Genomic DNA, 14,340 nt, shown 5'->3' on the forward strand with positions numbered 1-14,340 from the left:
CACGGTTATCTATAGCTCACGGCTATCTATAGCTCACGGTATTTTGGGCCACCAGACGGGCTTTAGCGGCTCTACATGGTACATCAGGCTACCATCCCACCTGAAACAGCGAGAGTCTGGACAGCAGCAGCTGGGTGGGATACTCATCTCCATGGCAACATCAGCAGGCCCACTCAGCCCGTCCCCCCCATCCCAAAGGTCGCAGGTCACGACTCCTCCTCAGGTTTCAACACATGCTTTCATCAGGAATGGTGCAGTGAGGTCCGATCGCGTCCAGTCTGGTCAGAATGACCCAGAAGGTCCGGTCCGGCCCGGTCCGGTCCGGTCCGGTCCGGTCCGGTCCGGGAAGCAGATCCGTGCTCAGGGTAAACACCGGCTGATTCATCATCAGATCCAGACATGAATGAATGAATTCTCTGCAACATGAAGTTGATGATGATTTATTTTTCAGACATTTCACAAATAAAACGATAATAAAGACTTTCATGTTTCTACGTGTAAATACTATACCTTACTGCCAAATATACTCAGACATGCAAATACTCCACTTATTGGGCGACTGAGTCTGAAAAGGAGATTTAACTTGTATAATCACACCAGATTCTGTTCATTCATTCATAACATAAATAGTCTGATTGTTTCCAGTATCCAATAATAATAACAACTATGAGACAGTAAAATAACGATTGAAGCTACAAACTAAAACTACTGAGAAACAAAAATACAGATTAATGAAAACCGAAGCATAAATTATGGGATGTTACAGTTCAGCATCAGCTGTGAATGTAGACAAACCAGATACATTCCAGAGGGATTCGGAACAGGCTAACTGAGATTAGCTTAAGCTAATGGACACCTGCTTTATATTCCACTATAATAATATTTTACCATCCATCCATCCATCCATCCATCCATCCATCCATCCATCCATCCATCCATCCATCCATCCATCCATCTTATCCGGGTCGGGTCTCGGGGTCAGCAGCCTCAGGAGGCCCAGACTTCCCTCCCAGCCTCTTCCAGGTCCTCCAGGAACCCCAAGGCGTTTCCAGGCCATAGAGAGACATCGTCCCTCCAGGTGTCCTGGGTCTCCCCTCCTCCCGGTGGGACCTGAACTCCTCACCAGGGAGGCGTCCAGGAGGCATCCTGACCAGATGCCCGAGCCTCAACTGGCTCCTCTCGACGTGGAGGAGCAGCGGCTCTACTCTGAGTCCCTCCCGGATGACCGAGCTTCTCTCTCTAAGGGAGAGCCCAGCCACCCTGCGGAGGAAACCCATTTCGGCCGCTTGTACCCGTGATCTCGTTCTTTCGGTCATGACCCAAAGCTCATGACCATAGATGAGGGTGGGAACGTAGATCGACCGGTAAATCGAGAGCTTCGCTTTTTGGCTCAGCTCTCTCTTCACCACAACGGACCGGTACAGCGCCCGCTTCACGGCAGACGCTGCCCCAATCCGCCTGTCGATCTCCCTTCTTCCCTCATTATGAACAAGATCCCCAGATACTTAAACTCCTCCACTTGAGGCAGGACGACCCCCCTGACCCGGAGAAGGCACTCTACCCTTTTCCGGCTCAAGACCATGGCCTCGGATTTGGAGGCACTGAGCCTCATCCTGGCTGCGAACCGCTGCAGCGAGATGCAGATGATGATCTGATGAAGCCAACAGGACCACATCATCCGCAAAAAGCAGAGATGTGATCCTAAGGCCACCAAAACGGATCAACACCTCGGCTGGTCAGAGATTCTGTCCATGAAGGTAATGAACAGAATCAGTGACAAAGGGCAGCCTTGGCGGAGTCCAACTCTCACCGGAAACGAGCCCGACTTACTGCCGGCAATGCGGACCAGACTCTGACACCGGTCATACAGGGACCTGACAGCCCGTATCAAAGGCAAATAGAACTGATACGTAATCTATCTGCAGAGATCAATAACTTTAACTTGGGCCAAAAATGAAAATGAAAGAGTTGAGATGAACACGAAGAACTGAATGTTTTTCTGTTCAGACATTTTATATCCAAACACCGTGAGCATCAGTAGTCACCAACGAGCACCAGGCTGCTTCCTCCTCCCCATCAGGTGCTAGCATTAGCAGCTAGCATTAGCAGCTAGCATTAGCAGCTAGCATTAGCAGCTAGCATTAGCAGCTAGCATCAGTGGCTACATCTTTGGGAATCTGGAAGTTCCTTTTGCAGAATCCTGAACAAACCAGGATCGAGGTTTATTCCTTCGTCCAGAGGATTCATACAGCGACATCGTTTCACAACTTTGGTTACATCTGAGGAAAAACCCACACGCTGCAAAGGTCAAAGGTCATGACCCTGAACCTGTGTGACTGCTAGGAAGGGTTTCCTCTCTGGAAACAAGATGGCTGCCAGACTGACGTTAGCAAAACTGCAGCAAGATGGAGGACGAGACTTCTGGGACAATGTCCTGTGGACAGACAGAGGAGACGGAGCAGAACCATCTGCAGTGGAACCACATGATCCAGCGGTACCAGCAGATCCAGCGGTACCAGCAGAACCAGCGGTACCAGCAGATCCAGCGGTACCAGCAGAACCAGTAGAATAAAACAGAACCAGCGGTACCAGCAGAACCAACAGAACCAGCGATACCAGCAGAACCAGCAGAATCAGCGGTACCAGCAGAACCAGCGGTACCAGCAGAACCAGTAGAATAAAACAGAACCAGTGGTACCAGTAGAACCAGTAGAATAAAACAGAACCAGCGGTACCAGCAGAACCAACAGAACCAGCGATACCAGCAGAACCAGCAGAACCAGCGGTACCAGCAGAACCAACAGAACCAGCGGTACCAGCAGAACCAACAGAACCAGCGGTACCAGCATCTGTACCAACTGGAGCAGCTTGTTGGGTTGACGTTATATTTAGCTTCATGTCATCAAGTCCAGACTCGTCTTTGCTGTTCAGCCACTCAGAGGCTCAGATTAGTTTCTGTTTTCCTGAGGCAGCGCAGGGCTGTGTGTGTGTGTGTGTGTGTGTGTGTGTGTGTGTGTGTGTGTGTGTGTGTGTGTGTTCAGTTTGCTATATAGATGCAAATTCATAGAAGCAGATTAAACAGATTGTGTCTGGTATCTGTTGATGAGCTAACACTGCCCAGCGGGATGATCCTGTGTGTGTGTGTGTGTGTGTGTGTGTGTGTGTGTGTGTGTGTGTGTGTGTGTGTGTGTGTTTAATGCGCCTTCTGCTACAAAGGAAGAAAATGAGCCTTCCAGCTATTTAATGTCAAGGCTTTCAGTTGACGGCCACACACACCCGCAGTCATTACATTGAAGAGGTTGACGAGGCGTCAGAGCCACACACACACACACACACACACACACACACACACACACACACACACACACACACACAACCTCAGAGTGGGTGTGTGTGGCGGCATGAATGGAGGGATTTAGACATCTTTGAGTCGGGAGGAAGGAGGAGGCTTCCATCTATTATGAGTGTGTGAGGAGCCGGCAGCGAGCATGCTGGGAAATGGTAATGAACTGGAACCGTCTCCCTCTGAAGAACGACATGTTTACAATCTGCTGCCTCTGCTGAGCGCGAAGGCAGCGCGAAGGCAGCCCAGCGGCCCGACTGGACCGCAGAGACGGCTTCTTCAGGCTGCATCTGAATTCAGAACCCCAAACTTCAGGGACTGAATGGACAACTGGGAACGCTGGTTCTGAACTGGAGAACATCTCCAGACCAAAGAAGGTCCTTGAGCGCAGAAGGTTCTGGCGTCTTGAGGATCAACAGCAGCTCTGGAATAGACTGGTACCACCCAAACGGACCTCACATGGTTGGTTCTGATCCGTGTGTTGTTACTATGGCGATGCTGCTGACGGTGGTGGTTCGGGTTGCCGTTCCGATCTCCACTCCGTCCACCTTCAGATGCAGGAGGACGCTCCACCGCCATGCCTGCTGGTGGTCAGACGGCCCAGCAGGCGGCGCCGGTGCACGGCGGCCCGGCCCGTCAGACGGCCAGGCAACCAAACTGCCCAGGAACTGGTACCAGTTCAGTCCTCCATCCAATGTTGAAGCAGTTCGTCCTGAAGAACTAGTTGAGTTGATTCTGAACGCTTTTCCTCCCTGTGAGCTCTGAGTCCGGCCTGCAGCAGGAACAAGAGCCAGAACTCCAGTTACTGCTGAGCTGAAGCTCAAGAGGACTGTGTCCTAGTCAAAGTAAAATTGAAGAACGTTGGCTCAGTAACACACATGGACAAATTGTTGGCGGCCCTCTGAGGTGGTCACTGAAACAACCTGATGAGGTGGAGGGGAAGCAGACAGGTGTGTTCACAGCAGTCACCAGGCGCTCACCTTGGAGGGAAACGTCTCATTCAGGCCGTTTGTCCTCCAGCTGTTTGCGTCTTCGCTTCACTCCCAGCACAACGGCGTCTGGCCGAAATGTAGACGTGACAGCAGAGCTTCCTTCATTCAGATCCTGATGGATTTCATGTTTTCATGTTACACTTTGTGGTTTAAATGAAGTTTACTTCATTATCTCAACATGAACTCTGAGTTGAGTTCAGATCTTTGGGTCCGATGTTTTCTAGACATCAGAACCAACCTGGTTGGGTTCGGATTCACAGCGGATCAGAACTGTGACTGAGATCTTTCTGGTTCTCTTTCAGCATGCCTGGCCGGTCAGGGTCCAGACTGCACACTGGTCCAGTCCAAGGAGGACGACTTCGACTGGGAGCAGGGCGACACCAGAGGGCGGCCCAACAGCAACCCATGGATCCCTGCAGGTACGCTCCGGTGGGTCCAGGTGGAGTTCCTCAGGGAGCCCCTCTCAGGCCTTCCTTTTTCCAACATATTTTTATGAATATTGTGGTTTTGTTTCTTATCTGTGTCAAACTGAATCAGATCTGTTCAGTGTGGAGCTTTTTTCTCCTGCTATCGGTGTAACTCGGTGGTGTCCAGAGTCCCAGCATGTCTCAGTCCTGGTTCAGGACACCTGAGTCCAATGAAGGTTCATTAGCAGAACCTCTGGAGAACTTTGAGTTGCTGAAGAGGCATTTGGACCATCTGAACCAGCTGGGATGGAGCAGAGACTTCTAACCCAGATAGGACACTGTCCCTGGAGGACAGGGGGGCCAGACCTGGACACCCTGACCTGTAACAGTCCAACTGATTTCAGGTTCATGAACATCTGGCTTCCTGTTGGGGCTCTGCAAGGCAAAGTAACGTTATTGGCAGAGCACATTTTCAGCAAAGAGCTTTATGATGAGAAGGAGAATTAAACGTCAAACAACATCCAGAGGCAACACCAGGAAACAAAGACGGGCTTAGAAAAGCTTCATGAAGCTCAACTTATGAAACGAAACCAAAACCCGGGTTGGACCCGTCCACCGTGACGGATCCACCTCCTGGGTTCAGTCAGAGCACCAGCAGCAGGTCTTTCATCCGTTCAGTGATTTATAAACTACCAGCAGTAGATTAAAGTAGAACCAGGTGGTGTAGAACTAGGTGGTGTAGAACCAGGTGGTGTAGAAGTGGGTGGTGTAGAACCAGGTGGTGTAGAACTAGGTGGTGTAGAACCAGGTGGTGTAGAACCATGGTGTAGAACCAGCTGGTGTAGAACCAGGTGGTGTAGAACCAGGTGGTGTAGAATCAGCTGGTGTAGAACCAGTTGGTGTAGAACTAGGTGGTGTAGAACCAGCTGGTGTAGATCCAGCTGGTGTAGAACCAGGTGGTGTAGAACCAGGTGGTGTAGAACCAGCTGGTGTAGATCCAGCTGGTGTAGAACCAGGTGGTGTAGAACCAGGTGGTGTAGAATCAGCTGGTGTAGAACCAGTTGGTGTAGAACCAGCTGGTGTAGAACCAGGTGGTGTAGAACCAGGTGGTGTAGAACCAGCTGGTGTAGAACCAGGTGGTGTAGAACCACATGGTGTAGAACCAGCTGGTGTAGAACCAGCTGGTGTAGAACCAGCTGGTGTAGAACCAGGTGGTGTAGAACCAGGTGGTGTAGAACCAGGTGGTGTAGAACCAGCTGGTGTAGAACCAGGTGGTGTAGAACCAGGTGGTGTAGAACCAGCTGGTGTAGAACCAGCTGGTGTAGAACCAGGTAGTGTAGAATCAGCTGGTGTAGAACCAGGTGGTGTAGAACCAGGTGGTGTAGAACCACATGGTGTAGAACCAGCTGGTGTAGAACCGGGTGGTGTAGAACCAGCTGGTGTAGAACTAGGTGGTGTAGAATCAGCTGGTGTAGAACCAGGTGGTGTAGAATCAGCTGGTGTAGAACCAGTTGGTGTAGAACCAGGTGGTGTAGAATCAGCTGGTGTAGAACCAGGTGGTGTAGAATCAGCTGGTGTAGAACCAGTTGGTGTAGAACCAGTTGGTGTAGAACCAGCTGGTGTAGATCCAGCTGGTGTAGAACCAGCTGGTGTAGAACCAGGTGGTGTAGAACCAGCTGGTGTAGAACTAGGTGGTGTAGAACTAGGTGGTGTAGCACCAGGTGGTGTAGAACCAGGTGGTGTAGAACTAGGTGGTGTAGAACCAGGTGGTGTAGAACCAGGTGGTGTAGAACTAGGTGGTGTAGATCCAGCTGGTGTAGAACCACATGGTGTAGAACCAGCTGGTGTAGAACCAGGTGGTGTAGAACCACATGGTGTAGAACCAGCTGGTGTAGAACCAGGTGGTGTAGAACCACATGGTGTAGAACCAGCTGGTGTAGAACCAGGTGGTGTAGAACCAGCTGGTGTAGATCCAGCTGGTGTAGAACCAGGTGGTGTAGAACCAGGTGGTGTAGAATCAGCTGGTGTAGAACCAGTTGGTGTAGAACCAGCTGGTGTAGAACCAGGTGGTGTAGAACCAGGTGGTGTAGAACCAGGTGGTGTAGAACCACATGGTGTAGAACCAGCTGGTGTAGAACCAGCTGGTGTAGAACCAGCTGGTGTAGAACCAGGTGGTGTAGAACCAGGTGGTGTAGAACCAGGTGGTGTAGAACCAGCTGGTGTAGAACCAGGTGGTGTAGAACCAGGTGGTGTAGAACCAGCTGGTGTAGAACCAGGTAGTGTAGAATCAGCTGGTTCTAACCAGCTGGTGTAGAACCGGGTGGTGTAGAACCAGCTGGTGTAGAACTAGGTGGTGTAGAATCAGCTGGTGTAGAACCAGGTGGTGTAGAATCAGCTGGTGTAGAACCAGTTGGTGTAGAACCAGGTGGTGTAGAATCAGCTGGTGTAGAACCAGGTGGTGTAGAATCAGCTGGTGTAGAACCAGGTGGTGTAGAATCAGCTGGTGTAGAACCAGTTGGTGTAGAACCAGCTGGTGTAGATCCAGCTGGTGTAGAACCAGCTGGTGTAGAACCAGGTGGTGTAGAACTAGGTGGTGTAGCACCAGGTGGTGTAGAACCAGGTGGTGTAGAACTAGGTGGTGTAGAACTAGGTGGTGTAGCACCAGGTGGTGTAGAACCAGGTGGTGTAGAACTAGGTGGTGTAGATCCAGCTGGTGTAGAACCAGCTGGTGTAGAACCAGGTGGTGTAGAACTAGGTGGTGTAGCACCAGGTGGTGTAGAACCAGGTGGTGTAGAACTAGGTGGTGTAGAACCAGGTGGTGTAGAACCAGGTGGTGTAGAACCAGGTGGTGTAGAACTAGGTGGTGTAGCACCAGGTGGTGTAGAACCAGGTGGTGTAGAACTAGGTGGTGTAGAACCAGGTGGTGTAGAACTAGGTGGTGTAGCACCAGGTGGTGTAGAACCAGGTGGTGTAGAACCAGGTGGTGTAGAACCAGGTGGTGTAGAACCAGGTGGTGTAGAACCAGGTGGTGTAGAACTAGGTGGTGTAGAACCAGGTGGTGTAGAACTAGGTGGTGTAGCACCAGGTGGTGTAGCACCAGGTGGTGTAGAACCAGGTGGTGTAGAACCAGGTGGTGTAGAACCAGGTGGTGTAGCACCAGGTGGTGTAGAACCAGGTGGTGTAGAACTAGGTGGTGTAGAACCAGGTGGTGTAGAACTAGGTGGTGTAGCACCAGGTGGTGTAGCACCAGGTGGTGTAGAACCAGGTGGTGTAGAACTAGGTGGTGTAGAACCAGCTGGTGTAGAACCAGCTGGTGTAGATCCAGGTGGTGTAGAACCAGGTGGTGTAGAACTAGATGGTGTAGAACCAGGTGGTGTAGAACCAGGTGGTGTAGAACCAGGTGGTGTAGAACCAGGTGGTGTAGAACCAGGTGGTGTAGAACCAGGTGGTGTAGAAGCAGGTGGTGTAGAACCAGGTGGTGTAGATCCAGGTGGTGTAGAACCAGCTGGTGTCTCCACCCTCCTGGTTCTACTCAGGTCTCCTGCTGCAGGAATCAAAGTTTCTGGTCTCAGACTTTCGTCCTCTGGGCCTGAAATGTTCTGCAGCTGCTAGAAGGTCCACTGAGGAACCGAAGGGTCAGGTCAGAGGTCAGAGGTCAGCCTGGTCTCTAGTTTACAGCTGGAACATCTGAAGCTGTGCTCTAGATCTATAACCCTAGATCTATGACTCTGGAAACTCCAGTTTCAGAAAGTTTTGTCTCATCCACACCTATCTGTTTGCAGCATCTGCGTCGTCATGGTAACATATCTGGAACATTCCCAGTCTCCCTGACCTGGAGCACATGGTTGTTTCAGTGATTCTCCTGAAAACGATTCTGGGGTTTTATTGCTCAGGCTTCTTGGTTCTTGTTGTCCTGAATGTGGACACCGTCGGGTGACGCAGTTAATTAGCTGGTTAACGAAGCTCAGGTGAAGTGGTGCAGTCCTCAGGCGGTCAGACTGCTGTTCCTGCAGGTTCAGATGCTGCTGCAGGTTTGATGTCAGAGTAATGAAGTATCGAACCGTCGCTTTAACGCTCGCTGGCTCCGTTTGGCCCGCCGCCGCCGCTGCCTTTGTCTTATCTCCTATTGACCTGCCACACTTCCTGCCTGAGTTATGGACGGACGGCCGGAGTTCACAATGAGCCGGGCAGATAACGCTGGCCGCGCGCCGCTTGTCTCATGCTCACAGAGGTTAACCCGCTGACGAATGAGAATGCAGCAGCCCTAAATCACAGAGCCAATCACGTGAGAGACAGGCTGAGCGAGGACACACAGGGGGGAGGCGGTTAGAGTCTGTTCACCGTGAGTTATGGAGGAAGAGGAGGGGGAGGAAGAGTTCACCTCCTTCCTGCTTCACCGAGTGACTAACTACAGCCGAACCCAGCAACCAGACAGCTTCTGTCCCAACACACACACACACACACACACACACACACACACACGCACACACACACACACACACACACACACACACACACCTCTGTAGTTCAGTCTCCTCCCGGCTGATGTGTGCAGCATCGAGCAGAACATTAAATCAAAGTAACCCTCCACAGCCCGGATCCGACCTGAAACAGAACCTGAGGCTCAGACCGGTTTTACCGGAGCGCTCCCTCTGCTCCAGTCCAGATGCTCTCAGTGGTTCTGATATTTCAGGTTCTGCAGCAGTCGGCGCCGTTAGCTTTTACTGAAGCCGACCAGAACAAACCCAGAACACAGAATGGGTCAGGATGCTGGACCCGTTAGCTCCTCAGATGCTTCTCTGGTCTCGGTTCTGCAGGTTCCAGTCGTGTTCTGGTTCTGTAGAGCCTGGAACTCTTGCATTGAACACCATCCAACCCCTCAGTGGACAGGTTGGACCCGGGAGCATCTCAGTGAGGTTCTGTCCTGGTTCTCCAGCATCAGGTCCGGTCCGGCGCTCCTCAGAAGGTTTGGAAGGTTCTGTCCACCTGCCAGTCACTGCTGAGGGCTGAAGGAATGCCGGGTCTCTGGGTTTTAGTTGATTGGCTCCAATCAGAACGAGCAGAAGGAACACACACACACACACGCACACACACACACACACACACACACTCACACACACACACACACACACACACGCACACACACACACACACACACACACACACACACACACACACACACACGCATACACACACACACACACACACACACACACACACACACACACACACACTCGCACACACACACACTCACACACACACACACTCACACACACACACACACTCATACACTCACACACACACGCATACACACACACGCACACACACACGCACAGAGGCACACGCAGACGTACACACACACACACACACAGACGTACACTCATACACACACACACACACACCCACACACACACAGCGCTCCCTGGATGCCTCTGTGGGTTCAGGGTATATTAATATTTCTAATAGGCCTGTTATCAGCTCACTGCCAGCTGTACACAACAAACACACACACACACTCTGTGAAGCTGCAAGGCAAATATAAACACACACACACACTCGGCCTGGCTGTGCGTCGTGTGATAACTCCCACAATGCATTTCAGTGTCAAAGAGACCTGGAGGTCAAAAACACTTTTCAGCGTGTGTGTCGAGTTAAACACAAACACACACGTTCTGGCTTTAAAGTGAAAACCGATAACACACACACACACACACACACCCAGCTGCAGGTAAGCGGTGTTTAAAGGTGAGTCGGGCCGAGCAACAGGAAGAAGCTGATTCTTCATGAATAATACACACCGTGTGTGTGTGTGAAAGTTGTTGTTGTTGGGTTAAGGAGTGTGTGAAAGGGTTTATCAGCGTGTCGCACGCTGCTGCACATTCTGCTGCAGAATGCGACGGCCTCAGAATCACTCAGCCAATCAGGCGAGAGCTCGCTGCCTCCCCATTGGCTGCTTTGATCTGTGCTGTTCTCTAACTGGTCCACTGAGTTCTGCCACACATGGGTCCGCTCCAGCTAATCACACTGTCTGGCCCCATGTGGGACCCATGTGGGACCCATCTGTGTCTGTTTAATCTGTATTTGCTGCTTTGCTGATGATTTCCATGTTTATCTTCCCATTGGTCAGAGAGCATTGCATTGTCTAAGCTGGCTAGCTCAGGCTAACAGATGTGTCGGCTACTGGCTCCGCCCTCTTTACCTGGCTGCTGTTTGGACACGCCCCCTGACAGCATCCTAGCCAGAATGTCACTGCTGCAGAGCCTGAAGCTTCTGCTGCTCTGCTGCGTCTGCATCGCATGAGGCCCTCAGAGTTCTTTTCCTACCGAGCTGAGCGCAACTCCTGTAAATGGACCCCGTCCAAGGTCCTCCTTCCATCTAACTTTCCATTAGACACATTGCAGCAAAGCTAGCCCTGTTGTCCTGGAAACAGCCAATCGTAGACTCTTACCTTCCCATGAAGTTCTGATTGGTCGACTCTGCAGAGAGATGGTGACCTCTCTGTGACCTCTGTAGCTCAGGACCGTGACCTCTCTGTGACCTCCCCTCAGGGCTGAGTTCTGAGTGCTGTTAGATAACTGGTCACTGGTCAGAAGCTGAAGGGATAACTAGCTTATTTGTTATCACCAGTTCATGAAGGCTTTACTGGTTTATACTGGTTTTGGAATCAGAGTGTAGTGAATGAATGTGACTGCGCCTTTAAACTGAAGATCAGTTTGATGTTTTCAGAAATTTAAGCTTTCAATCAGCTCCTGAAATAAATCCCTGAGAGCAGGAAGGCAGGACACACACACACACACACACACACACACACACACACACACACACACACACACACTTCCTGCTGGTATGTGTGTCAGTAAATCTCCTCAATGCGTTGCAGCTGCCTCTCCTCACGTCTCGATACAACTCTGGTAATAGAATTACGCCTCCATCTGTGTGTGTGTGTGTGTGTGTGTGTGTGTGTGTGTGTGTGTGTGTGTGTGTGTGTGTGACAGAGAGAGTGAGCTGGCTCTGCTGGGATTGGCTTGGAACTGGTAGTACTCAGCTGTGATTGGCTGACAGGTGAGAAAGGGGCGGGAGGGGAAGGAGGCAGCTGTTGGTGTTTGTTCCTCCGCCCTGATTGGTCGACCGGGTCATGAACCCACTGATGATGGAGGTCTTCGTTGGATGAAGAAGGGTCCATTGCAGCTCCTTCAGAACCACCTGATGGTTCTGGACCGGATCCGAACCAAGCAGAACTCTCTGAGCGTCTGGGCTGAACAGGCTGGACCGAACCACAGGGAGCCAATCAGAACCAGAACATTCCCATGTGAATGAGCTCATTGGAACCCATCAGAACCAAAGATTTTGTTCTTCATCAGTCCTCCTCTTCCTCCCTCCACTGTGATTAAAGCTCTTGTTTTTCTAATCGATTCTCCTCAAGGGCTATTGATCTGCTGACACACACACACACACACACACACACACACACACACACACACACACACACACACACAGAGTCCTGTTAGCGGTGGACCAGCCAATCGGTCTCAGATTGGAGAATCGTCAGTTTGAGGCTGGAGGTCGATCCGGTTCTGAACTCTGACAGACCCCTGCAGAGAGGAAAACCGTCTGCTTCCTGGCCGGGTTTGACAGAACCCGCTCCAACCCGACCTGCAGGAGGCTCCTGTGGTCCAGAACCCAGTAGATGTAATCAGACGGGTTCTGATGAGGTAGAACTTAGATTGCTGGGTTAGCTGGTTTCGGTCCAAACTTTAAGCTGCCAGAGGCGTACTGAAAGCCCTGAACCATGGAGGCTTAGCCCCGCCCACCAACACTGGAGGCTTAGCCCCGCCCACCAACACTGGAGGCTTAGCCCCGCCCACCAACACTGGAGGCTTAGCCCCGCCCACCAACACTTGAGGGGAAGCCTCACCTGTCATCATGGAAAAATAATATATAATAATAAAATCATTTATAAAGATATATTTTCTAACACCCTTGTCCCTTAGTGGGTCAGCAGATGATGCTGCCTGTCCAGCTAACGGTCCGGGCGAGAGGCGGGGTCACCTGGACAGGGTCACCTGGACAGGTCGCTAGTCTGTGTCATACGACAGTGAATCAGTTAATTAACAAGTTTATTAATATGTTTACTAAAAATAGATTCATATTTATTTAGTCCGAAGGTTAAATTAATTTTACTGCAAATCAACAACAAAATGGGGAACAAAACAGGTTCTGGCTCCGGGGGTCCAGTCTTTAATCTCTTGGACTGATCGGATCACAACCACTTCTGGCCAGGTGAGATTCGTCTCCGGGGCAACAGGACTGACAGCCCCACAGCCGTCTTCGTGCCGCAGGCCGCTCTCTCCTCCGGTTGCCATGGAGACGCCCTTCAACCCACACAGCGAGTTTACAAAGTGGGAATGATTTAAATTTCACAGAAACTTTGCAAAGCGACCTGCAGCGGCGAAGCGTCTGACTGACGGCTGTAGCCGGGTTGGCAGCGTCGGCGCACACTAATGAGGGCGTGCACGTGCACGTGCACAGGCACCAGGGGCTTTTATTCTGAAGTCTTCCAATTAAACCAGCAGTTTGAGTCTCGGGCAGCAGATGAATTATTGATTTTCTGCTTTAATTCGCCATCGTCTTTTTGTAGATCAGGCTTTTAATCTGAAAGTTTTGTGCTGGCTATAACTTTTATTTTGACAGTGATGTTTAGCAGGTTAACCAGGAGCCTCCGGGTGGAATCAGTCTGGGGACCTGGGCTTTGATTGTGAAGGTCCACGGGCTTTTATTTTGTTATTTCACCTCCAGGTTCTTCCTTCCTGTTTGTGAACACATCGGGTCGCTACAGCGGCCAGCGCGCCCAGCTGCTGCTGCCGCCGCTCCGCGAGAACGACACGCACTGCCTCAGCTTCCAGTTCTACCAGGCGGGGGGCCGCGAGGGGGCCGCGCCCGCCACACTCAACGTCTATGTTACAGGTACGGAGGGCGGGGCTGTCTGTGGGCGGGGCTATGGATGTGTGGGTGCAGCTCTCAGGTGTGTCTCTTATCTACAGAGAACAACAGCCCTCTGGGAGTTCCTGTCATTAACTCTTCTGGCCCCGCCTACCACATCTGGAAAGGGGTGGAGCTTGCTGTATCCACTTTCTGGCCAAATCACTACCAGGTAAAACACACACCTGGTCTACAGGCTCTCCGTGTTTCTGATGACGTAGCACCAACGTCACGCAGCGGGTCTCTTTTACAGACACAATATGGATCATATCCTAAATATACACGTACTTCTCTAGATACCTCGTCTGTTCCAGCTTATTTAGGCCGTTAGCTATTCGCTGTGATCCATTTTGCTCTGTTTGGTCAGAAATCCGCTTCCTGACCTCCATCTGCATTTCGCACGTCATCAGGGTCACGTGTCTGAAACACAACTGGTTCCCTTTGGGTCGTAGGCAGGGGTGAAAGCAGGGGCACGGCAGGTGCTGCTACCCCTAAAGGATTTAGTGGGGCTGCGCAGTACCTGCTAGAGGAGCGGCTGTCTGCTGTAAAGAATCAGCCGTGACTGATTCGTTTTTCCAGAACAATCTAAAACACGACTTAGTCAGTTAATAAACAGCTT

General features: G+C 51.2%; 1 protein-coding gene across 8 annotated transcripts in view; it reads left to right on the top strand.

The window, feature by feature from the left end:
- Nucleotides 1-14,340, top strand: part of LOC103460173 (receptor-type tyrosine-protein phosphatase mu-like) — an 86,694-nt gene that overhangs the window by 16,507 nt on the left and 55,847 nt on the right. For all 8 annotated transcript variants that reach the window (XM_081601165.1, XM_081601166.1, XM_081601167.1 and 5 more), the window contains exons 2-4: nt 4,638-4,754; nt 13,539-13,706; nt 13,784-13,893. In XM_081601165.1, coding sequence (XP_081457291.1) covers nt 4,638-4,754; nt 13,539-13,706; nt 13,784-13,893 — 395 coding nt within the window. The remainder of the gene's footprint in view (nt 1-4,637; nt 4,755-13,538; nt 13,707-13,783; nt 13,894-14,340) is intronic.

Source organism: Poecilia reticulata, chromosome 20 (assembly GCF_904066995.2).
Source record: "Poecilia reticulata chromosome 20, P_reticulata-male-v2, whole genome shotgun sequence".
Classification (NCBI taxonomy): domain Eukaryota; kingdom Metazoa; phylum Chordata; class Actinopteri; order Cyprinodontiformes; family Poeciliidae; genus Poecilia; species Poecilia reticulata.